The 24,489-nt window shown below is 42.5% G+C and overlaps 2 protein-coding genes and 1 non-coding gene across 5 annotated transcripts; 2 read left to right on the plus strand and 1 right to left on the minus strand.

Annotated features, from left to right (window-relative positions):
• Positions 1–1,137: 1,137 nt before the first annotated feature.
• On the minus strand, positions 1,138–11,913 carry LOC140559788 (importin subunit alpha-1-like). 3 transcript variants are annotated; one of them, XM_072683412.1, is made up of 11 exons: positions 11,882–11,913; positions 10,994–11,071; positions 10,266–10,406; positions 9,424–9,512; positions 7,479–7,747; positions 6,522–6,616; positions 5,619–5,882; positions 4,519–4,752; positions 3,724–3,906; positions 2,626–2,775; positions 1,138–1,379 (listed from the first exon to the last, which is right to left on the minus strand). In XM_072683412.1, exons 2-11 carry the CDS (start codon positions 11,060–11,062, stop codon positions 1,290–1,292), a joined length of 1,584 nt encoding a protein of 527 aa, XP_072539513.1. In that variant the 5' UTR covers positions 11,063–11,071; positions 11,882–11,913; the 3' UTR covers positions 1,138–1,289. The 3 variants fall into 3 exon arrangements, with proteins under 3 accessions (XP_072539513.1, XP_072539516.1, XP_072539514.1); XM_072683415.1 differs by lacking the exon at positions 11,882–11,913 and adding an exon at positions 11,763–11,807; XM_072683413.1 differs by lacking the exon at positions 11,882–11,913 and adding an exon at positions 11,184–11,729.
• A 367-nt stretch (positions 11,914–12,280) lies between these two features.
• trnar-ccg (transfer RNA arginine (anticodon CCG)) lies at positions 12,281–12,353 on the plus strand. Its single transcript has one exon. It is a non-coding gene; the product is annotated as a tRNA-Arg (tRNA).
• A 1,400-nt stretch (positions 12,354–13,753) lies between these two features.
• Positions 13,754–23,426, plus strand: LOC140559318 (uncharacterized). The gene is made up of 5 exons (XM_072682795.1): positions 13,754–13,837; positions 16,783–17,451; positions 20,839–20,925; positions 21,933–22,124; positions 22,867–23,426. The coding sequence occupies exons 1-5, from the start codon at positions 13,768–13,770 to the stop codon at positions 23,052–23,054; spliced, it is 1,206 nt and encodes a 401-aa protein (XP_072538896.1). The 5' UTR covers positions 13,754–13,767; the 3' UTR covers positions 23,055–23,426.
• Positions 23,427–24,489: the final 1,063 nt, after the last annotated feature.

Consider the following 24,489-nt stretch of genomic DNA (forward strand, 5'->3'; position numbering starts at 1 on the left):
GCGTCTCCAGCGCCCCCCCGTGGCCAAAGCGCCGCACTACACTGCAGTCTTTTAAAGTGCACCTCTGGCTGTAGTCCACCTGCACCCAGCGTGGCAAATCATACCTACAGGCAATGTTTTCCATCAGTGACTGGGAATTAGTGGCATTTTATGCATAAGAGGGGATTATTAAAAATAGCAATCAATAATCAATTATATATATTGATGTAACTTCGTTGTTTAAAAAATGAAGGACATGGATTTCAATTGTACTATTAATTTAATAATCATATTCACATCAGTTCACATCAATTGCATCTATTATATGTTTATTTACACAGGACATCATTTTTGGGGTCATGCTGTTGATGTGGTGTTCCAGGGGGTTGCTACGGCGCTACCAGGTGGTAACTATGGCAGTTCTATGATATTTCAAGTGGTTTCTAATGTGTTGCTGTAGTGAGTGCTATAGTGTTTGAAGTGGTTGCTAACATGTTGCTATAGTGGGTTCTATAGTGTTGCAAAGACATTTTTTGGTGGTTGCTATGGCATTTCAGGTGGATGCTAAGTTGCATCCTCTTCAGATTGAAACGATATGCCTATATATAAACGATATGCCTATATAAACGCTGCCTTCAACGTTGGAACACACTGACTGCAGCTGTAGTCCATATTAAGTAGTAATGCACTGGGGTTCTCTGGAGGGATGGCGTGACGTGATGGAGTGACTTTGGGATGAGCTGGAGTGGCAGAACTTAATCATCCAACACTAGAATTTGAACCCTGACATGGCTGAATGCAATCAGATCTTCACAGCAATGAAATGTAAAGCCTTTGCAGAGTAATAGAGGATACTACTGCACCACATGAACCTCCCTATTAATATCAAGAGGAAACAGTGGATGAGCAGGTGTCTACAAACATCTGGACACGGGTTCATTATTACTTCTTTTTTACTTTACTTCATTATTACTTAATATTACTTCTCATTATAGATTCATAAAAACAGCTTTTTAAAAGCACACCTACCTGTAAAAAGGCTATATATATATATATATGGAAATTATTTATTTATATATAATAAGAAAATTATAAAAATAATGCAGTGAAATCCTGACCAATCAACACACAAGTGAGCCACACATGTTCATATCTTTCATATTAAACTGTTTATTTACAAGGTTTAGAGTAAAACTGCACAAGAGCCTGAGTGTTTATATACATAGATGTCCTTTTTTAAAATCCATATAAAATGTAATAATATTAATAAAATGAGCAGACTGGAAGGAGCAGGATAGTGGAGGAGTGTCTCAGAACTTGAAAGTGCTTTGGTTATCCGCAATCTGGAAGGCATAGCTGTCAGCGGTTGCTTCAGGAGCTACAGATTCGTCCTCCTCCTCCTGAAAGAAGTGCAGAGTAAAGGTCAGACACAGGGCAAGAGCATCATCCCACTTCCAATTAATGGATAAACAGCCTTCAGCCCAGTCTAACGAACTGTCCACGTCCTCGTGCCCTTAACCTGTGTAGAGTGTTCAGACACTATAGAAAAGAAGCTTCATACTGCCTTTATTGTTGGCTGCACTGAGTCTGTTAGCCTGGGAAGGAAGCAAGTGAAGGAGTTAGGGTGGGATTCTGGGTCTGTATGAAGGTAGCTCTCCAAGGAGACGAGTGGGGGGCAACCGATCATCTTAAAATAAAGCAACAGCAGCACTGAGGGATCCTGCTATGTCAGTCTGTTGTGTGACCGATGGGACGTGGCGATGGGACGTGGAGCTATGGTGCTGCGTGGGGACCTCCTGCCTGTCCCGGGAACCCAGCTGCTAAATTGCTTGAAGAGAGGGTGGAGCCATGTTAGCCTTGTGATTGGTCAGGCGTATGCTGATGTAAACCTGACCCACTTTTTTGGACCGCCCATTACACATGGAGGGGTGAGCAGTAAGGGCTTTGGGAAGATCTTCATAAGAGAGACTCATACTTTGTACATTTCCACTGGGGGCCCTGAGGAGCCATATTCACTTCATTAAAAAGGAAACTCAGATTTGGGTTCCCAGAGGCTTTGAAATTGATTTCCTAATCACAGGCATGGCACTCCCTGCATTGCACAGTTTAGTGTTTTCCCTGCCTTAATGCACTATGTGTGGGAGAGACCTGACCTCTTTCAGTTCATTCCCGCCAGTAAGAGCACTTATTTTGACAGGAAAGGCCATCAGCCTTCATTTTACTGAAAGAGGTTTAAATCAGGTCAGCACAGAATATCAAATATTCATAATATATTACCAATATTTCTTTTAAGATACATTGGAGATAATGGAATATATCCCAACCTGCAATTAATGTTTTTTTTTTTTTTTTTTTTGGTCGATGTAATCAAAAGTGAACTACCGTAAGTCCACTGTTACACCAATAGGAGCGACAAGAGCACTGATTAACCCGTTAGACTGTATGCAGGCCCACACTTCAGTTCTTCAGTTTCACTGGCCCTAAAATAGAACCCTGAGGGACTCCATAAGACATGCGAAACCAAATGGTTAACAAATAATTCACAATAGTTTCTGCATTAAGATTAAAAACTAAATAATAAACCTAGGGTGGTTATTATGATAAGCCGGAAAGGAGTGATCCAAGATCAGCAAACAGCTCACTCACCTCCCCTGAGAAGTATTTCTCTATCAGGTTGAGGGCAGCTTTGTAGACCATTTCGTTCTCGTGGCTTTGCAGAGTCTCGATGCTGTCCAGCCCTCCACACTCCTCCACCATCAGACACAGCTTCTCCGTCTCTCCCATCTTATCTGCAGCCTGGAGGACAATACAGCCAGTGAGACATATTTTACTCCACTCCAGCAGATGCTTAGTAGTGTGCATAGTGATCTCAGGCTTGTGTTCATCAGCTCGGCCATCGAAACCTATTTTGTAAAGCTCCTGACAGCTCATGCGGAGCAGCTGTTCTTCTTAGATGCTTCAATTTCATAATAACAGTACTTACGGTTGTCTGGGGCAGCTCTAGCACGTCAGAAATTTCAGCTGCCCTGACTTTTGGCAAAGATGGCATCTTATGACGGTCATTTAAAATCCCTTTCTACTGCCAGTGTATGTGTATGAACACATACAGAGGGGTGTCTACATACTTTTGTCCATATAATGAAGCGTACTTCAAAAATGGCAAAAATAGCACTTGTAAGTCAGCCATAAATTCCACTACAGGGCCGACAGCTTCCAATACCCCAGTTTGTAGCCCACACCAAAGTGATGGCCTGGCCAAAACATGTCATTTACACAGCTGTCCACTTACCCTAGATTACCTATGCAATACACTTTAGTCAATACTGAACATCTCCACATGGATTGAGGAGAACATGACGATTCAGGGATGCAGTTAGCACCATGCTAATTCAATAAAACAATGAATGAATGAGACCGCTTAGTATTGGGACACGAGTGAGTAGGTGTCCCAGTACTTTTGTCCATATCGTAAAAGGTGCTCGTATTTGTCACTGTACTATGTACAGCGAAATGTGTCCTCCGCATTTGACCCACTGAACTAGGGGCAGTGAGCACACACCCCCAGAGCAGCAGGTGGGCAGCCAACTCTAGCGCCCGAGGAGCAGAGAGGGTGAAGGGCCTCAAACCCACAACCCTGTCATCAATAGCCTGGAGCTCTTACCTGCTGAGCCACCACTGCCCCCTTCCATAATTTCTTTATTAAATGAAAAATTAAGTGCTGCTGTTTAGCATGAGCTGACATACCATGAAGATGTTCAGGATTGCATCCAAGATGACCAAGATGACCTTGCTGTCCTTGACGGAGAGCAGGCTGAGGAGTGGGGCAAGCACTCCGGACTGAACCAGGTACGCCACCTGCTGGACTGTCCCTCCGCTGGTGTAGTTGGTGATGGCCCAGACAGCCTCTTTTTGGGTCTTATAATCTCCCTGTGCAGCCAGACAAAAGCAGACACACCTCAAAACTGGGTCAACGCTGACGTTATTATTCAGTTAGACAATACATGCTCGGGAAACACTGAGATCACAATAGGCTTTAATGAGGGCTGTAATGAGGCAGTAATTCAGTACAAGACCTCTGTGGTTAGCGCTGTGGGCTGTGTCTCTACATTTCTGTCAGGGATGAGTTTGTTAACACTTTCTTGTGGCGACATAATAAAAAAAAATTAATAATAATAGTAATAAGTGCCCCATTTTTATATTTTATATTAATTACATTAATAATCCAGGCATCAATCACTGCTGAAGTTTTCACTGTTACAGATGGGGGACAGGATTACAGCTTGTGCAAATCGTCGCAATTTTAACCTTTAAAAAATTTCAATGGAAGTCAATGCAAAAAGATTTTATTTACAGGAGCATTTCTATTGGTCCATTCATCATGAACGTCTGACACAATGTAAAGAAGAACTGTCAGATTCACATCATGTCAAAAAGTAAAAGACAAGTGAAAAACGACGCCGATATTCTTTATGTATTGAGTATAAAATATATGTCAACATGCTTTCAGTAATTGTAAAGTACAGCATGTTGAAGTCTCACCTGCTGCAGGACCTCCACCAGTATGGGCACCAGACCTGCTCCGATCACCTCCTGGATTTGCGAGTCCCTCCCGGCAGTGATGTTGGACAGAGTCCACGCTGCCTCCTTCTGGATGTTGTTTTTTGGATAGCGAAGCAATGCAGGGAACAAAGCCAGCGCCCCAGCGTTCAGAACCTTCTGCGTCTGCTCGTCTGTGCCCGTTACGATGTTCCCTATAGCCCGCAGAGACGGAGTCTGGGGAACATACACATGGAAAACATTAGATATCGGCCCGCGGTTCCCATATTGGGGCAGCCGCAGTAAATTACTATTATAACTGACGCATAATTCAGAGTGGTCTGATGTGAAATGGTTCTGTGGGGAGGGGGCGGGGGGGACGGGTGGCTTACATATTACATATTTAGGGGGTAACACCACCTGCCTAATACTGAATAGGTCCCCTTGTTTGCTGCCACAACAAATCTGACCATTCAGCAGCAGCAGCAGATCCTCTTCCAGTCCTGCAAGTTGTGAGGTTGGACCTCCATAAGCATCGAGGAGACGTGATGTTCACGCCGGTTCATCCGTTGCCCTTCCTTGGAGCACTACTGGTAGTTTCTGACCACTGCATACCAGGAGCGTCCCACAAGGACCTGCCTGATGTTTTGGAGATGTTCTGACCCAGTCATTGTCTAGAACATCACAGTCTGGTTCTTGTCAAAGTGGCGCAGATTCTTACGCCTGTCCATTTTTCAACACCTGCTTCAACACCTTCATCAGCTTTCTTCACTTGCGGCCCAATAGATCCACCCCTTGACATGTTTTTTTGTTCTGTCAGTGGTGATAATGTTATGGCTGATCGGTGTATAAACAACACTAGTAAAGCAGTGTATTTTTGACCATTTGGTGTAATAACTACCTGTGAGGGACTCTGGGAATCTGTCCAGACGTTTGCTTCCGTTCAGCAGTTTCTGTCTATAGATCATTCTAGATATAAAAACATGCCTTTTTGTAGCTACTTTTGGAGCCAAGCTTTAGATAAAACTGGCAAAAATCCTATTCAACCTAATCCTCAACCACACAAACAAGGACTCTCTGTGATTCAGCCCCGAGAGACTCACCACGGTGGTGATGTCTCCGCAGGCAAGCAGCTGCACCAGCCGGGGCACGAGCTCGGCCTGCACCACCACCTCGATGCGCTCGTTAGGGCCGTCGGTCAGGTAGGACACGGCCCAGCAGGTGTCGGCGAGGACCTCAGGATCGTCGTGGTGAAGGAGTCGCAGCAGTGCCGGCAGCATCTGCTGCACCGCGTGCAGGGGAGGGGCGGGGTTTTTATTGCGGCAGAGGTTAGACAGCGTCCAGGTGACGTTCCTCAGGTAGGCGGCCTGCACAGGAGAAGTGGGGCAGGGAGGAATGAGGGAGTTTGTTAAAGCATATTGTTAAGCATATGCATGTTATCCATATTACAAGAGTCAATAAATAAGCAAAATATACTATACGGACAAAAGTATTGGGACACCTGCTCGTTCATTGTTTGGTATTAAAAAGAGATTCTCCCGCTTTTGTTGGAGTAACTGTCTCTACTGTCCAGGGAGGAAGGCTTTCTACTAGAGTTTGGATTTTTATGTATCGCTGTGAGGATTTGATGGCACTCAGTGACAAGAGTGTGAGTGAGGTCAGGATCTTACACGATCATTAGGCAGCATGGTGCCAACAGGTTCATGTTCATCTGCTCCAAGCTGTGTGTGTATATGTGTGCAACTTAAAGCAGCTGAGTGCAATCATTGGATGGGGTGTCCACAAACATTTGGACAAATAGTGCAAGTCATTCAATTGTAAACAGTTTAATTTAATTAACTGGAAAATCCAACAATTCCAAGAATAGCTAAGAGTGAAACTGAGAATGAAACCCTAAAGTGTGTCACAGCCTGTGGTTTAGACAAGTGTCTCTTCTGCATGAATGACTGTTTACTAAGACCTCCTGACTCCAGGGCAGGACCACAGTACATGAAGGAGATACTTACAGTGAACACTGACAGGTTGGGAACAGACAGCAGTGCGAGCAGGGGGTCGATGGCGCCGTGTTTGATGACTTTGTCCCTGTAGGTGGAACCGTCGCCTGTAGAGGACACAAAAAAGAGGCTTTTAACACACGCCAATGAACCGGTGTTCGGGAAATTTCAGAATCACACCGGCCAAACTGAACCCGGGGCTGTGACCATTTACATTTCAGGCCACTACTGAGTGCCCCTTCCATGTTTTACCAGCATGATTTGAAGATCGCTGCAATCGCCCCACAATGCACTGGTCATTTTTAATAAACAGCATGTACATTAGATCTGGACCGGGATGCAGTGCAAGTCTCTGTGTTACTAAGCAACGGTCAGTGGAATGAAATGGACGACTGCTCATATAAAGGTGAAAGGTAAAGGTGCAGCCAACTCCAGCACCCGGCGCGAAGAGAGGGTGAATAGTCTTGCTCAAGGGCCCAACAGTGACAGTTACAAGCCACTGGATGCCATCTCTTTAACAGTAGGTTTAGGTTGCTCAGCAACATGAGCATCACAATGCTTCACTTAGTTTGTGAGTGTGTGGGGATGGCATTAAACATGGCTCAGCCACTCACAAGTTTGTTCGCATGTTGACGACATCGCTACTTAGTGTCATAAATAGCTCCTCCCCATATAGCGCAATACTGATGAGGGGGTAGAGGTACAGATTTGGGTCCTTGTCCTGGTAAAATCTAAGATGATGATGAACCTGAACTTTTCCTTTTTGTTTTTAGATTTAGGGTCTTTTCAGTGACGCATCAGTCCACGCTGTGGAGTAGAAAACTACTCAGTATTGATACACTATTATTAAAAATCACGTTAAATTGAGATTGCGTTATTATCTCGTTATTATCTCGTTAGCTTCGACAGCTCTAGTAAATACATTTATATAACACACCAAAACAACATTGAGATTTCATCTCGCCTCACCTGCGATATTCCCCAGCGCCCAGATGGCTTGTTCGCTGACGTGGGGATGAGGAGATGTGATGAGGCTGATGAAGGCCGGGATGGCACCCGCCTCCACCACGGCTCTGGTCTGGTCCGAGGTTCCGGAGGCGATGTTGGTCAGAGCCCAGGCGGCCTCAAACTGGATCGGTGGACATTCGAACAGTGCCAGGAAGCTGACCAACCTGGAGATCAGGCCTGCTTCCACGATGGAGTCGATGGGGGGTTGCTTCTCTCTGGATAGCAGCTTTCTGTGGATGATGAAGAGATGTACTACGGATGAACCTACAGACTAGCGTACAGTACAGCGTTTAGCGTTTACTAGGGGTGTAAGAAAATATTCATATCGAAGTATCATGATATGTTTTGTAATGTTTTGTATCGATCCTCAAAAACACAGCTCTGATTTTGATGAATAGCTTACATGTAAAAAAAGTAGCGGCAGACAGTGGTTGGTTTAGTGTCGTATTTAAACCCTGACCTCTAGATGGCAGTGTTCTGTATTTTATTATACTACAGCATTTTTCCTAAATTTCAATGCTAAAAAATTGCTATATACAGCCTTGCTTACAGTATTGCAATTTTATCACGATATATTAAAAAATAGCCCCTGTATTATGATATCGTATCACCAGGTTTTTATCAGCAGACAGCATATACACACAGTCCTCTGTACTGGCAGCAGAAACAGGCACTCCAGTAAGGGTAAAAATTAGGGCCGAGCGATATAGTAAAAATACTATATCACGATATTTAAAGACTTTTTTGCAATACATGATATTTATCACGATACATGTGTGTAATCACAGACTAAAAACATCAGTATCAGATTCTTATGAACTACTATTCAGATCCTCTCTGTACTGAATACAGTGATTTATACTCTATAACATCTGCTGCTCTTCATCTAATGAACCCAGTCTAATTACACTGTTAGTAATGAAACCTGCAGCTGATCAGTGTTCATTAACACTAACAGTCTCCTCCACATGTCCAATGTCTAATTGTTTATAATCCACAGTTCCTCCAGTCACATTCGTGTGCTCAGCGCCCCGCGTGTGGCTCAACATGCAAACCACGTGTGTACTGATATTCAGATAAACACATTTGACTACAGCCCTGCAAGCCGCTTTCACTTTTCCCTGATACAAATCAGCTGCCATCAGATCAGTTATCAGGCCCATCAGGTCCACAGAACAGTGTGAACAGTCTGAGTCACAGCTCTGATTATGGCTATTAACAGTAAGCAGTCATCCAAAAGACCTGACCTTACTCTGAACTACACTACACAGAATAAAGTATTGGGACACCTGCTGATTCATTGCTTCTTCCAAAATCAAAAAGGGAATTTAAAAATTAAGCAAAAAAGAGCTTACCCAGCTTTTGTTGGAGTGACTGTCTCTAGGCTTTCTACTAGACTTGTTTTCAGATAATTGCTGTGAAGATTTGATTGCATTTATGATGATGATCATCACCTCACTTTATCCCCAACTCATCCCAAAAGTACTGGATGGAGCACCAACCATCATTCCAGAGAACACAGTTCTTCCACTGCTCTACAGCTCAATGCTGCTGGGGGGCTTTATACCCCTCTATAGCCCAAGCCTGGCATTATTAGGCAGCATGGTGCCAATAGGCTCATATTGTGTGTGTCTGTGTGTGTACATATGCACATCTGAGTCAGCAATGGGTGCAGCTTAAAGCAGCTAAATGCATTCATTACAAGGGGTGTCCACAAACATTTGACCACGTAGTGTATTACAAGCCAGTTTTTAGGCTTTAGAGTTTCTTAGTTTTAATAAGTTCTATTAAACATGATGAACTAATAGAAGAATTGTGAAATGTGTGGCATCGAAGGAGTTAGCTGCCAACGTGTTAGCGGACGCTGAATGGGCAGTAATGAGCTTACAGGCGCCCTGTTTCTCACCTTGCTGCCTGTGTGGCCTGCAACTGATGATCCAGGCTTTGGCTATTTACACCGCACACAATCTCCTCCACACTCCAGTGCTGAGAGGACTGCAAGGACAGAAATCAGAATCAGTGCATATACAAGCACACACAAGCTCAGACCTCTACACCAGCAGGCAAAACTGACCAGTAACACAACACAGCATCATCTTCATCAGTACCAATCTCTGAACTGGTCAGTGCTTCCAAAAAGTGCTCCTTAAAAAAGGACAATCAGTGAACCGGCGACAGGTTCATGGGCACCTATGGCCCCACCTCACAACTTAAGGGACTTATTAAAGGAGTGGCTGCTAACGTCTGGCTGCCAGACGTACCTTCGGAGATCTTGAAAGACCAAGGCACTGAACTACTGGTACTAATGTTATGGCATATCGATGTATGTCCATAACTTTGCAGAACCCTGAGATCTTCTGAAATCTAGGGTGTTAATAAGGTGGCCCCATCCCCTCTTCTGCAGCAAATGCTGGAACCTTCCTATAATTTTTAATGGTATTACTGTGAGGATTTGATGGCACTCAGCCACTGATGAAAGCATCGATGAGGTCAGGTACTGATGTTAGATGATTAGTTGTGCCACTCTAACTCATCCCAAAGGTACTGGGTGGAGCTCATCAGTCCAGAGAACACAGTGCCACAGCCGCGTTGGTCATTATGACGCGGTGACCTCCAGAGATGCTCCAGAGCCTCTGTTTAACTGGTCAAAGCTTTTCTATGGAGGTCATCCAAGCTGTGTGTGTGTCTGTGTGTATGTGTGTGTGCATTCGAGACTCTGGGTGCACCTAAAAGCAGCTGACTCGTTACCTGTGCGTTTTGATTCTGCTCGTAAAAAGGTGAAGTGGCATCATCTGGGAAACAGCTGACGTTCCTCTTCTTTAAAATCTGCTCGTCTTTCTTGGCTTTACGGAGTTCAACGTTGACCTCGATTCTTCTTCTCCTTAATTCCTGAGATTCAAACAAAATATACATTTTTTTTTTCTTCTTGCTAGCTGGACAATGTAGCTAGAAAAGCTAAGTGTACTGCTGGGAGTTTAGAAGACAGGCTGTCAAATTTAGCAGTTAGTCCCACAGCAACGGCCGTCGCCAATTTTGGCCATTTCTGCTCTAGATAAATGCCTCTCTAAGGCAGAAGCTTGTATTGGGGCCGATATTGGGGCCGGCCGTCCCTTTAATGAATGATGGGTACCATAGTGAAATACGCTGCCAGGCAAAATCAGGACACAAAACCATGAATTCTGTAAAGTGGATGAGGGAGGCGCAACAAAATAAATACATACATTATTATTATATACATTATTGTAATAAATACATTATTATTAATATTATACTACATAACAACTACATATACCCACTGCTACACGAGGTCAGTCTTTTTCCTTATAACATTGTTATATGGAAAATGTTCGTTTCAAAATGTTCGACGGGTTTGACAACACAAAATCGTACAAGGCTGATTTTTCTGGGTAGAAGAAGGTTGTTTTAGAAACCTTGCTGTATTAAATATGATAAAAATAGAAGTGCTTTTGACTTACGTTTGCATCTTTTCCTTTATTTTTGAACTGATTTAAACGGGCCACACCGTCGTTGGAGCCAGACGACATTTTCTTTATCTGGGGAATCAAAAAATGCCAACAAAAAACAATAAACAACCCAAAACAATTAAATTCTATATATTAAAAAACTAATACAATAAAAAAAAATATTAAATATAAAGTTAACCACATTTTTTGTATTCCTGGTGCTTCACTTTGGAGACTTTCTATTGGTTCAATTATCATGAAATTTAGATGAAGATTTTAGAGAATTATTGTAGCTATTATTTATATTTACATACATGCATGTAAACAAATGACAGGTTATTAAATGAGCGCGCGGCTGAAGCGAGGCACGTCTTCGTAGATATTAAATAAGATATTAAATATAAATATCAAGTAAACGAACCAGAGTTTAAGAAACAACCAAAAATTAAGAATTTAGGGTTAAATAACACACGTAAATGTTTAAATATAAGCAGGTCAAGCCGCTCCTCCACGTCTGCATAGCTAGCTATAGCTACATAACAGTTAGCACTAGCTAGCCACTTGGCTAGCTCTCTATATGTTCGACACTAACATAGACTTCAAACTAAATAATAAAAACAGATAATCAGATAATAAAACAGCTCAAATAATATTAAAATGCGTGTTTCTCGGCGCTGCTGGACAGATCACGCACGTTACGTAGCTACAGCCAGGCAGATTTCCGGCCATGTGGTCAGATGGAAAATTAAACACGGGTTAAATCCTCCAAGCAGAAACTCACGCGGACAATCCGGTCGCCAATTAAAAGCTACGATACTGTTCATATATGAGTTATTAATGAAATAAAGTGATTAATTAGATATAAAAACAACGCTGTGTCAGGGAGACCGGCGTGCTCACCGCGTACGGCTGACCGCTTACAGTTCCTTGTATCTGGATTCCAGCGACGTAGGAGAAAGAGTGGCTCCGCGTAGGGGCAACTCTCCACGCTGATTGGTCGACGGTGATTCAGCAGGCGTGTGATTGGCCTTTTCTCTCAGCGAGGAGAAAAACAACGCAGAGCGTCGGCGTTACCGTGGGAACGGTGTGTTGTCGCGAGAATTTCCACGATCTGCTTTGAATCGAAAGCTGCGAGAAATGACGCGGTTTTAATAAACGCCGCGCTGAGCTGTTATTGATCTGTGAATTAGTGCGATGTAATCTTCTGATTATCGATCTAAAGCGTCGCATCCCCTCGCTGGACGCCGCGTTTGGGCTCTATTGTTCAAAAAGCTTTGTTTCTCCTCTGAGGAGCGTGTTGACCCAGTGGCCTAATGGATAAGGCATCAGCCTCCGGAGCTGGGGATTGTGGGTTCGAGTCCCATCTGGGTCGATCACGATGATCACTTTTGGCTCAACTGCAGATGATTAGGTCGTTAAATACACTTAACCACGGATAGAAGCGCGTTCCTGTGTTCCTTGGTTTTCTTTATCACAGTGGTCATTAGTACCAGGGGTTTTGAGGTCTACTAATGTACAGCACAAAACAAAAGTGGCCAGTGCAATTGCTAGCCACAATGACCAGTTAATCACACATATATCCTAAATGTTTGCATATAATGTTGATGGTAGTTGGTGGTAAGTGAGGCTTGCAGAAAGACAACGGCACTGAGCGCCCAAGTACATCTGCAAAGAAATGGGTAAAGCAGGAGATGTTCAGAAGTCAAAGTCCAGATCCGAACCCAGAAGTGGTCAAGGATGGAAGGATAAGATGAATGTGGTGAATTGCATGAGAAGGTGTATAAAACCTAAGTGTATGTGGAGGCTATTGATGACAGGGTTGTTGGTTCGATACCTGAGCTCAGCAAGATGCCACTGTTGAGCAAGGCCCTTCATGCTCTCCAAGTGCTGCAGCAATAGCTGCCCACCGCTCCGGGCATGTGTGCTCACTGTCCAGTGTGTATGTTTATATATATATATATATATATATATATAGGCAAGACAACCATATATATATATATATATATATATATATATATATAGTCATATCAGAATACGGCTGTGGCATGGACTGTAATAGGTGATGGAAGGTGTTATAGAGGTTAGCAGTGGCACGTCGACAGCTCCCCAGTCCCCAGTCATGACATCCTAGCCACAGCACTACTCAGTTAACAACTCTTCAATGTTTTCTAGGGTGTCCAAACTTTTAAATGCCACCATATATATATATATATATATACACACATACAGGTTATTGTAGCCTGTTTCAGCACAGCTCTAACATTATCTAAATAAATAATACACTGATCTTGTGTCTGGTCAGATGAACAATTTTGACCAGGGTGTCCAAACTTTTGAATTCCACTGAATACATGTACAATTAAAAGGCAAAGATATGAGCCTGGATTTGAATATGTTAATATAAAGAGATGAAGGGTATTTCAGCCTGTGTCTCTCTCCCACCCCCTCGCTCAGTGATGAGTGATTCTCCGGGCCGTCCGCTAGGGGGCGGTGATTCAATAGAAATCCGCTGCTTCACTCATCATATAAATATGAGTATTATTAAACAATAAATCAAATCAGAGGCGCGAGCAGCAGAGCTTATGTCATGCTTTTATAACTGACCACATGTTTAATGTTTACAGTGGTGCCTGCTTAAGTGAATGTAGTGACCACCTCTCTCTCTCTCTCTCTCTCTGTGTAAGTGTATGCGACACGCCCCTTACTACCAGAATTAAGCCGGAGGCATAAAAATGAGTCTCGGTGTAAAAGCCCCCTCAGACCTTCAGACCCTCAGCAGCTCCAGCATGGCCTTCATCCTGCTCCTCTTCTCCGCCCTGCTCGCGCTCTCGGATGCTGAAGAGCACGCGGTTAATGGTGAGCTAATCAATAATGCCAGTCTTTATCAATCAGAGCAGAACTGAGAGTAGTGTAAGAGCTAGTCAGGGCGTTGGGGGAGTGTGAGATGCAGATGTTGCAGATGTTAAAGTTATGAGTTTTAATTGGGTTGTGAAGGAAGGGTCCTTTGATCAGACTGCTGTTTTAAGCGCGTGCTAATGTGACCTTGTGTGCTGAGGGCAGTAATTCAGTATTTACAGTAAAAGACCTGGATCTGCAGCTGCAGGCTTTAACTGAACTGAGTCTGACAGAAGGGTTAGGGTTAAAAAATGATTCATAATTTAAAAAAATAATAAATAAATAAAGTGCAACTTTCTGTAAATACTAAATCTGGCTGATAATATATAATATTAGTCGGTTTCTTGAGTTTTAATTGAAGCCAGTTCAAGATTCAGGAGTTTACTATCATGCACAGCAGAAACAACAAGCAGTCAATGGAATTCTTACGTTTGCAATTCCTTTATAAATAATAAGGGGAAAAAAATAATATTATTATAAATAATATATATATATATATATATATCTTTATATATCTTTATATCTTTATATATTCCCTAATAAAAAGAGAGAAACAGAATAAGTATAATACTATATATATATATATATATATATATATATATATATATATATATATATACATACACTAAAGTTAAGTTAAGTAAAAGAAAAACTAAAGTACAGTAGAGTACAGTAGAGTACAGTATGAATGTGCATTGTGCAGTGCAGAAGTAAGCAGTATTGTAAAACGGTAGCAGCGATACATATAGTGGGCTCATATTAATGAATGCATGTCAGAGTTCAAGAAAAAAAAAACTTATGCAATAATCACATTTACAATCTTAACAAGTTTCTGTCGTTAGCTTCTTTACTTAAAGAATTCATCTAATTTAAATTCATCTAATTTAAGATAAGTCTGTATCAACATCAATGATTTTGGGTGACCTCAACTTCTTAAACCCCGTATGTATGTATGTATGTATGTCCTGACATAGGGTCTTCACCCTGCATCACTACTGCATTACTCTCATAATTATCAGGTTCATAGACCCTAAATTAGAACCCTGTGGGACACCACAAAACATGCTTTACCGCCAAGCAGATTTTGAATGTAACAGAATATTAAACACAGGGTTCAAAAGGTTCAGTCATATCAGTTTCTCGTTATGTTGACCTCCAGAGCAAAACTGAAAAAGCTAAAAGAGCCACTGCTGCTGGTTTGAGCCAATAGAGCTGTCCTGGCACTTCTGCTAATGTTGCCGTAGGTTCGTAACTGGAGAATAAAGAAGTTGACCAATCTGTCTGTTAAATATGAGGTACATGATTTGATTATTAGTGTGAACTGTTTAGATGGTATCCAGATTTCTACCACCTCGTGGACTCGGGAGCTCCGGAATGCCGGGTTTTAATTGGGAAGTTTTTGTTTTGACTTGCCGTTTCCACTTAGCAGCTGTTTCCCCTTCCATTTGTTCCCTCATAGGAATTGTTGGTGTGATTTTGTTTGGCCCAGCTTGTGTGTTTAAGGGATAGTAGACAACACAACCTTGAAAACCTAGCAACCACCTGTGGAACACCCTGGAAGCCACCTTGAATGATAACACAGCGACCACCTAGCAACAGCCTAGCTAGCAACCGTTAGATATGAGCAAAGTTAGTGTGCCGCTCTTGCATGTGATAGTAGTACGTACTCCCAAACACTTAGCAACCACCAGTGACATCATAGCAGCCACCTTGAATAGCACAGCAACTAACAAGCAACAGCCTAGCAACCACCTGCAATACTAAAGCAACTACGTAGAACAACAAAGCAACTGCCTATCAGCTTCATAGCAACCATCTGACAACTCAAAGCCAATCACCGAGCAGCAGTTTCTACTACTATGTTTTATTATCTACTTTGAATTAGTCTGTATCCACTATGAATTATGCAGTATCTACTTGGAAATATTAAGTATCTACTATCAATTATTCTGTATTTATTGTTATTTATTAAGAACCTACTATAAATTATTAGGTATGTACTATGAATTATTTCGTTTCTAGTATGAATTATTCATTATCCACTATGAATTATGCAGTATCTACTTGAAAATATTCAGTATCCATTATGAATTATTCAGAATCTACTTGGAATTATTTGGTGTCCATTGTGAATTATTCAGTATTTATAATAATTGTTTCAGTATCCACTATGAATTATTTTGTATGTACTATGAATTATTTCGTATCTAGTATGAATTATTCAGTATCCACAATGAATTATGCAGTATTATTCAGTATCCATTATTAATTAGTATCTGCTTCAAAATGATTTGGTATCCATTATGAATTATTCAGTATTTACTATGAACTATTCAGTATTTACTATGAATTATTTCGTATCCACTATTAATTATACTAGGAATTATTCAATATCCATTATGTATTAGTCAGTATCTACTTGGAATTATTTCCATTATGAATTATTCAGTATTTACTGGAATTATTTTGAATGTACTATGGATTATTTTGTATCTAGTATGAATTAATCCATATCCACTATGAATTATTCAGTATCCATTATGAATTAGTCCGTATCTACTTCGAAATAATTTGGTATCCATGATGAATTATTCAGTATTTACTATGAATTATTGGGTATCTACTAGGAATTGTTTATTATACACTATGAATTATTCAGTATTTACAAAGATATATTCAGTATGTATTATATATTATTCTAGATTAACTATAAAAATTACTATAACAGCTATATTCAGTAGCTGTTATGAATTATTCAGCTACTATGAATTATTTTAGTTTATGTTTAGTTTAGGTTATGAATTTATTATATTTAGTTGTGTAACTATGGAGCCAAACACAAGCCCTTGAGGTTAAGAAACAGAATATTTCTCCACGGTCTAACGTCACATTGATTTCACCAACAGAGTTGTTCTCCCTGATGGCAACTCCACCAGAGAAGACGGTCCAGAGCGGTGTGTCGGACTCTAACAACAACCAAACCAGGCCTGCTGGCAAAGGCCCTTCCCTGCCAGTCAATGAGCTGCTGGAGCAGGGTAAAAAACCTGCAGACCCAAAGCTCATGCACGTCCTGCCGGCTGCCGGGGTTTGGCCTAAACACGTGGACCTGGCGCCTCTGCCCCGGCCCGGCCCACACAGCAAGAGCAAGAAGGGGTCCCGGGACGACCGCCTTCCAGTGGAGCATAACAGCGAGAAGACACGGAGCGATGACCTCCAGCATGTGAACCCGTCTTTTGTTCCCGCTAAAGTTGTCCCAGTTGTTGGTGTTGGAGTAATGAACCGTACCCAGAAGGTCACACCTGAGAGCCCGGTGGTCCAGTCCAACAACCCCCCGCCCAGCGAATCCGACATTTACCATAACCACAACTCTAGATCCCGCAGCCGGCCGCAGCCCACCACGTCCAACTCACGAGGGAAAGACAAAGAGAACGCCAGCAGGCGTCTAGACCCTGAGGAGAACCGGCCAGGCAAGTCCAGGCTGACCGGAGGCAGCGGTCTGAACATCTCTCGGCCATTCGTCCTGCAGAACCGCCGCAGCTCCAGTCTGCTCTACCACTTCGACATCCTCAAGAAAGGTTCAAAGAGTTTATTCATAGTTTTTCGGTACCAATACTAAACTAATTATGCATTTTGAATTTTGATGATGTCTTGTGAAAAACTTGTATCTCAAAAATGGCAAAAAACCTTCCTAATTTACAATGAAAGTCAATGTAAAAAAAAAATTCAAGTAATTTTGGAGCATTTCTATTGGTCCCTTCTTCAGAAAATTTTGACACAGCGTAAAGAACAACTGCCAGATTCAGATTATATCAAAAAGTGAAAAACTGCAGAAATGGACAGTGCTGATATGGCTCTCATACGGATATCAGTAAGAGCTGACCGGTCCACATTCAGCACTGATTCTAGTGTCTTGTCTTGTGTATATGATGTCACATCCCCACAGCAAAACACTAGTGTCCTAACACACCACTGGTATCCGGCTGCATTTGGGCTGGGCTAGTGATCACAGGGTTGTAGGTTCTATACCCCTATCCACTGCGCTGCCACTGTTGAACCCCCTGAGCAAGGGCACAGAAGTGCAAATGCACCCACACTCACACACACAGTCACTTTAGAGTCGTACTGCCAATAGAATAGGACTCTCTCTGGAGCAGATAAACATCATGACTCTACCAGCACCATGCTGCCTAATGCCAAGCGTGGGCTATAGAGGGGTATAAAGCCCCCCCAGCAGCATTGAGCTATGGAGCAGTGGAAGAACTGTGTTCTCTGGAATGATGGTGGTGGAGCTCCATCAAGTACTTTTGGAATGAATTGGCAATGCTCCTCCAAAATCTAGCAGAAAGCCTTCTTCTCTGGCCAGTAGAGACAGTTACTCCAACAAAAGCAGAATCAACGTTTTTTAATAGAATTGATTTGCGAAGAAATGGTGAAAGAGTAGGTGTCCCAATACTTTTGTCCATTCAGTGTATCTATCTGTCGATTATATCTACTGACGATTCGGCCTCATCAGCTGTGAGATGGCGTATTAGGGATGCGTTTATTGGCTAAAATGCAGTTTTCAAACTCAGCGGGACGAAGTGTGTGGTACATCTGCTCCAGTCCTGTTTAAATGTTGGTAATAATTACATATAATTACATTTATAATTACATATAATTACATACAATACCAAACCAGTCAGAATGTGGAGTGTTTTTGGGATGCTGTGATGAGCTGTAATTGAATGGAATTGTAATGAGGTCAGAGATTTACACCTCTGTTCGTCGAGAGGAAGTAAGAATGTGTGTTTCAGAGAGAGAGAGAGAGCGAGAGAGAGCGAGAGAGAGCGAGAGAGAGCGCGAGAGAGAGCGCGCGAGAGAGAGAGAGAGAGATTGCTGAGGGTGGATAGTTATTCTAATTACTCTCTCCCTCAAGCCCCAAATTGCTGCTTAGCTCCTTCGCTTGAATGCATCCTTTGTGCTGATGCCTCACAAGCCATAAGATTACTGAGGGAAAAAAAAAGAATGTGAAATATGCCTAAGTGAAATGGGCTCGGATACAGTGAGCGGATATCAAAAAAGATAGCCCTTCCCTGTCCCATGCTAGTTGGAATGCAGGGCCTTTGGCTTGTGTAATGACACGGCAATGACAGCTCTGGTCGACGGCGCGGCGGTGGAATGAGCCCGGTGGTTTCCCCAGTGGCACGCACTCGTCGCTTCCATTCATTGCAAAGTGTCGCTTGTTTAAAATACAGCCTCAACTGATCACATCTGTAATTTCAGAAAGACTCACAGATGCTTTCCTTGACAGTCATAAACCGCACTGGATGCTAAATGCTGCTTAAATGATTTCCAGAGTTACGTCCCCACTGATAATCTCATTAGTCATAGACCAAAGCTGAATGCTAAATGACTTGTGTTTCCTGATGGTGTAATTTCATCTTGGACCAAAGCTACATGCCAAATGACCGGGCTAAAACCTACGGTTTAGGCAGACCCAACTTAGTTTTAGACTTAAGATGATTTCCAGTGGTAAATCCCTACTCGGGATGTGATTCAGTCCTGGAGTAAACTAGTAGCTAAACCTAGCTAAAACTTTAAGTTGAATAATAGTCTAGCCCATATGCCTCCCATTGTGATCTGGTTTAGTCCCAGACCAACTTTCCAGACTATGTACAGCGAAATGTGTCCATCTGTGGTAGTGAACACACACACACACACACACTAGTGAATTAGGGGCAGTGAGCACACACACACACTCCCAGAGCGGTGGGCAGCCAACTCCAGCACCCGGGGAGCAGAGAGGGTAAAGGGCCTTGGGCCCTTGCTCAAGGGCCCAACAGTGGCAGCTTGCCGAGCCCGGGAATTGAACCCACAACCCTGTTATCGAAGAAAGCTTAGCTAAAACCTATATTTTAGTCCTAAAGCCTAGACATACCTCCATACATCCTAATTCTGGATTTCAATGATTTTAGCTGTAACTCCCCACTGACTTTTGTACTTAGCCAGGCTAAAGCTAATGCAAAAGCCAATTCCCCAACTGTGTTCCAGTTTAGTCCCGAATCAATGCTTACGGTTAATGTGGTGCAACAGATAACACCCCTACCTGCCAGTGAGCCACCACACCATGTGGGAGACTGGGGTTCGATTCCCGGTCTGGGTGCCTACGCTAGGCTACACCGATTAGGAGTCCTTGGGCAAGACTCCTAACACTACATTGGCCCACCTCTGTAATACAAGTACCCTTGTAAACCTTGACAGCCAATTTTCCAAACAGACATAAACCTAAATTATTGGTTTATAACATTTTCCAGAAGTCTCTACTGGTGATGTAATTTGGTCCTAGATTAGCTAAATTGCTAAACCTAGCTAAAACCTAACTACATGAGTTCCAAGCCTGTGTCCATGTTCATGATGATGCAGTTTAGTCCTAGACCAAATTTTCTAAACAGACAAAAAAACCTAATTCTTGATCTACACTGATTTCTAACCCCTGGTGGTCTAAAGTGGTCCTAGACCAAATAAACGATTGTTTAATGACTTTAGAACCCAGTTAAATGATTTCGATTTTGATGAGTTAGGCTACATCCTCCCTGTTGCCACGATTTAGTCCTAGATAGACCAGATGTTTTTGAGAAGACATAGACTTTTTCATCAGCAAGTCTCTGCTAGTGGTATTAAGTGATAAGAAGCTGCATGCTACATCATTTCCGGTTCTCGCTGGTGGTATAATAGAGTTCTGGATCAGCTAGAACCAAATGTTTGGGTATTTTAGTCCTAGCATTGTTGAGACATGAGCCAAATTCTAGGCCTCCAGCTGAACCCCCAGTCTTAATTTAATCTACTGGAAAATACAGGATCTGATATGCTGATCAGTCCGGCTCCGATTGCTTCTATTAAGTTTATTCTATTAAGTTTATTAGTCAAGCCTTTGCATGTTTCCCAGTTTCATCATCTCTTCCATCACTCTCTCTCTCCCGCAGAGTCAGACTTCGCCCAGGATGCCGTGTGTCTGAGTGAATGCCGGAAAGAGAAGGACGAGACGGAGCACTTCTGCTACAGTGAATTTGGTAAGAAGTTTCTGTCAGTAGAAGAAGAGCTTTTGATCAGCGCGCCGTAAAACACGAGCAGTTGAGCTTCCTCAGATGATTCATGGAAAAGAATTTTCAGAGAATTGCTTGATTTCAGTCGCCCTAGACGTTTATTTGTTTCTGCCTGGCTCACAGGGCTTAGATCCAACCCAAAGCCAACACAACAGTAATCAGATCCTCCAGGAGCACATAAATATTAGAGCTAGTTAAGTTCAATTAGGGATGAGAGCAAACTTCACAGTAACTGAACCTTAAATGAACCAATACTTTTCCATAAACAACTCGAGCAATCTCAGCAAATCTGGTTGAAGTGTGGGCCAGGTCCCTGAATCACGTAGCAGAAGAGGGCTGCTCCAGATATCCATCAGGCATCAGACTGTATATATATATATATATATATATATATATATATATATATATATATATATATATATATATATATAAAAGAGCTTTTAAGACCCCCCATTCTAACCCTATAGGCATTATTAATCTGGAGCTGGACCCCCTTTAACAGCAGCTCTACCAGCAACAGCAGCAGGTCTGGAGCTCTGCTGCAGTTACTGAGTCAGTTGGAGGCTTTTCTGCACTCTGCTCTGAGCTCAGCACTCGGCCCTGACCCCGCTCTGTAACTTTACGTGGTCTGACAGACACTCGGTGGCTGAGCTGCTCTCTGTGAGCTGTTCCTCCTAAACTCTTCCACTGTTCAATAAGAACACCACTCACAGCTGATGGAGGAAGATCTAGGAGGGAGAAAATTTCACCAGCTGACTTGTAGTTGTTGTTGTTGTTGATGATGTTGTTGATGATGTTGATGATGTTCTGAAGTTATAAAGCTTGTTTGACCAAGCAACAGCTCTCATTTACAAAAATGGTTCTGAATGGACCGTCCACTGGAAGTTCTGGGGTTCTGTGTTATCACTTTTTTTAAGCTTGAAGACCAGAACCTATTACACAGCCTGAGCACTTACTGACCTTCTTTATTTCAGCCATCAACGGCATTGTCCACGACATCGATATGATCCGCAGAGGCATCAGGCTGGTCACTCTGCTGGTCAACAGCGACGGCTTCTACAAGATGAGCCGCCTTTACGTCACTCCAGACACCTACTTCTTCAAGGTGAACGTCCTGGTCCTGGACACCTTCAAGTGCACTAAGCCCTGTCCCGACTTCAAACTGGGTGAGTGGTGACGACTTCCCAGACTGAATGGGTCCACTGTTTAAAAGCATTGATGATGAACCTATGATGTTGTTGTTTATTTCTGGAATATGAAGTAATGACCTACATTTCACTGGACGACCGAATCCAGCATGACAGCATCAAACTCCGAAACAGTCCAGTGGAAGCCTGGAAGCCTGGGAGGTGTTGAGCTAGAAGCCAGTTCTGATCATTAAAGCAAGGATAGGAGCTGATTAGGAGTCCATAGACCATCACTGAGTTTAATCAGGTGAAAACAGGGGTGGACAAAGTACCCAAATTCCTGTACCCGAGAAGGACTCCTGAAGGTGTCCTGTGGTATCTGGCACCTAGACTACTGTTAGCAAATCCCTTAAGTCCTGTGAGTTGTCAGGTGGGACCTCCATGAGCATCAGTGAGCTTTAGGTGCCCATGGACCCTAGTGCTGGTTCGCCATTTGCCATTTCTTGGAGCATTTGCACTTGGTGCTGGTCCGAAATGTCTCAAAATTCTCACACTTGTCTATTTTTTATCACCTTCAAGAACTGCCTGTGTCTTCACTTGCTGCCTAATATGTAGATCCACCCCTTGACAGATGTAGCCACCGTAACCAACTAGTCACCTCGGTTCTAATGTTATGGCCGATCTGTGTATTGGGTTAATCAGTGTGTGTGTGTGCTTCCTGACCAGAGCACTCGTATCCCTCTTAGTCTGATCAGGCCGATGCGATGTTTATGTTTTCCAGGCAGCAGATACATCGTCATGGGGCAGATTTATCACCGGAGACGCCATCTTCCCTCCAACCTCCTCGCTCTCGTCGGGGGGAAACTCAAGCCAGGCGACGGCCTCCTGCGTAGCAACAACTACGTCAAACGCTACAACAAGAGGAGGCACCAGAAAGCTCAGGAGGCCACACGCTCAAGGTGCAGGTGAAGAAACAAGAAAGAAAAAAAACACGGAAAACGGTAGCCGCGCTACTGACACCTGCTGCACGGGAGGACTAACTGCGGCCTTATGTAAAACTAGAAGAGAACAACCTCATAATCATGCAGTATTATCGGAGGAGAGAGGGACGAGCAGACAAAGGCCTCTCTGTCCACTCTGTCCGAGCGTCCTAGGGTCAATCAAATCCAAGTGGGGATATTTTGCTTGCTGTACAATGCTTGCCTTTTTGCTTGTCCTCTTTCATAGACGACTCCAGGGGGAATCTGCTGAATTCCATCCAGTCGCAGAATATCTGATTCATGTCTGGAACATGAACCAAGAACGGGCTAAACATTTCCTTCATGACTCTTTAAGAGAAAAACAGCAAAATGAGATTTTTAGTATATATATATATATATATATATATATATATATATATATATATATATTGTAAATGGATGGAAGAGTGGATCGATACTTACCCTTATGGAAAAGATCTATAGCAGGGGGTCATTTTTACAACATTCTTCTATATTGCTTAGACAGAATATTTTAATATGTTGTATATAGTACAAAAATATGTTGTTCTTTTCAATAGGAAAGTGGGTGGGGTTAGGGTAACCTTCTGGTGGGTTAAATCAAACAACCTCATGGGTCACCCTTGGCATGCAGGTCACACTTTGGCCAGCCCTGATCTGCATGTACACATGTATTATAATTACTATAAGACAGCATTAAATATATGTACAGTATCAATCAAAAGTTTGGGCACACCTGGTTGAATGTGTGCTGATCACCATTAAGAACATTTGATTCAAATGCTAGGATGACCAAATTAGTTTTTTTTTACTCAACAAAAATTGGACACAGGGGTTAGGATGTCGTGGCTTGGGGGTTCAAGCAGGCCTTAGTTGTAGGATCGTGGCAGTGTGTGCGTGTGTATATATGTGTGAGGGTGGAAATACCTCTCAAACCCTGCAGCTACAGTATGTTAATATATAATAATACACATTTACTCATTTAGCAACAGCAGTAAATAGCCTTAATAGCCTATATTACCAAATCGGCTCCTTTCAGTTCAATCCGAATCACCAGTTAGGCCTACTTGACCAGGCCTAACCCCCAGTCACGACATCCTAACTACGGTGAATACTCATTGATGGCTACTGTAGATATATATATATATATATATATATATATATATATATATATATATATATATATATATATATTAATTCAGTTCTTTTTCATAAGGGGAATCGACCAAATATACATATGCAACCAAGTACACTTTCAATGGGCACTTAAATTTCTAAAAGGACCTCTGTGATAAGGAGAAAAAGCTGTTGGCAGAGGTTTTCGTGTTTCTTTACAAAATATACAGCACCTGACTGGCTTTAACCGCACCTACAGCCGCCCTGTACGCGCTGTATCCCGGCCCTCC

This window comes from Salminus brasiliensis, chromosome 7, assembly GCF_030463535.1.
Source record: "Salminus brasiliensis chromosome 7, fSalBra1.hap2, whole genome shotgun sequence".
Lineage (NCBI taxonomy): Eukaryota > Metazoa > Chordata > Actinopteri > Characiformes > Bryconidae > Salminus > Salminus brasiliensis.

What these genes read in the sequence shown, in the direction of transcription:
- LOC140559788 (XM_072683412.1), bottom strand. Translation starts at nt 11,062, where the DNA reads ATGTCGTCTGGCTCCAACGACGGTGTGGCCCGTTTAAATCAGTTCAAA. An exon ending in GCGGAGACATCACCACCGTG is followed by an intron (nt 4,753 to 5,618) that starts GTGAGTCTCTCG and finishes TATGTTCCCCAG; the next exon opens with ACTCCGTCTCTGCGGGCTAT. An exon ending in CAATCCTGAACATCTTCATG is followed by an intron (nt 2,776 to 3,723) that starts GTATGTCAGCTC and finishes ATTGTCCTCCAG; the next exon opens with GCTGCAGATAAGATGGGAGA.
- LOC140559318 (XM_072682795.1), top strand. Translation starts at nt 13,768, where the DNA reads ATGGCCTTCATCCTGCTCCTCTTCTCCGCCCTGCTCGCGCTCTCGGAT. An exon ending in TGAAGAGCACGCGGTTAATG is followed by an intron (nt 13,838 to 16,782) that starts GTGAGCTAATCA and finishes TTTCACCAACAG; the next exon opens with AGTTGTTCTCCCTGATGGCA. An exon ending in CTTCTGCTACAGTGAATTTG is followed by an intron (nt 20,926 to 21,932) that starts GTAAGAAGTTTC and finishes TCTTTATTTCAG; the next exon opens with CCATCAACGGCATTGTCCAC.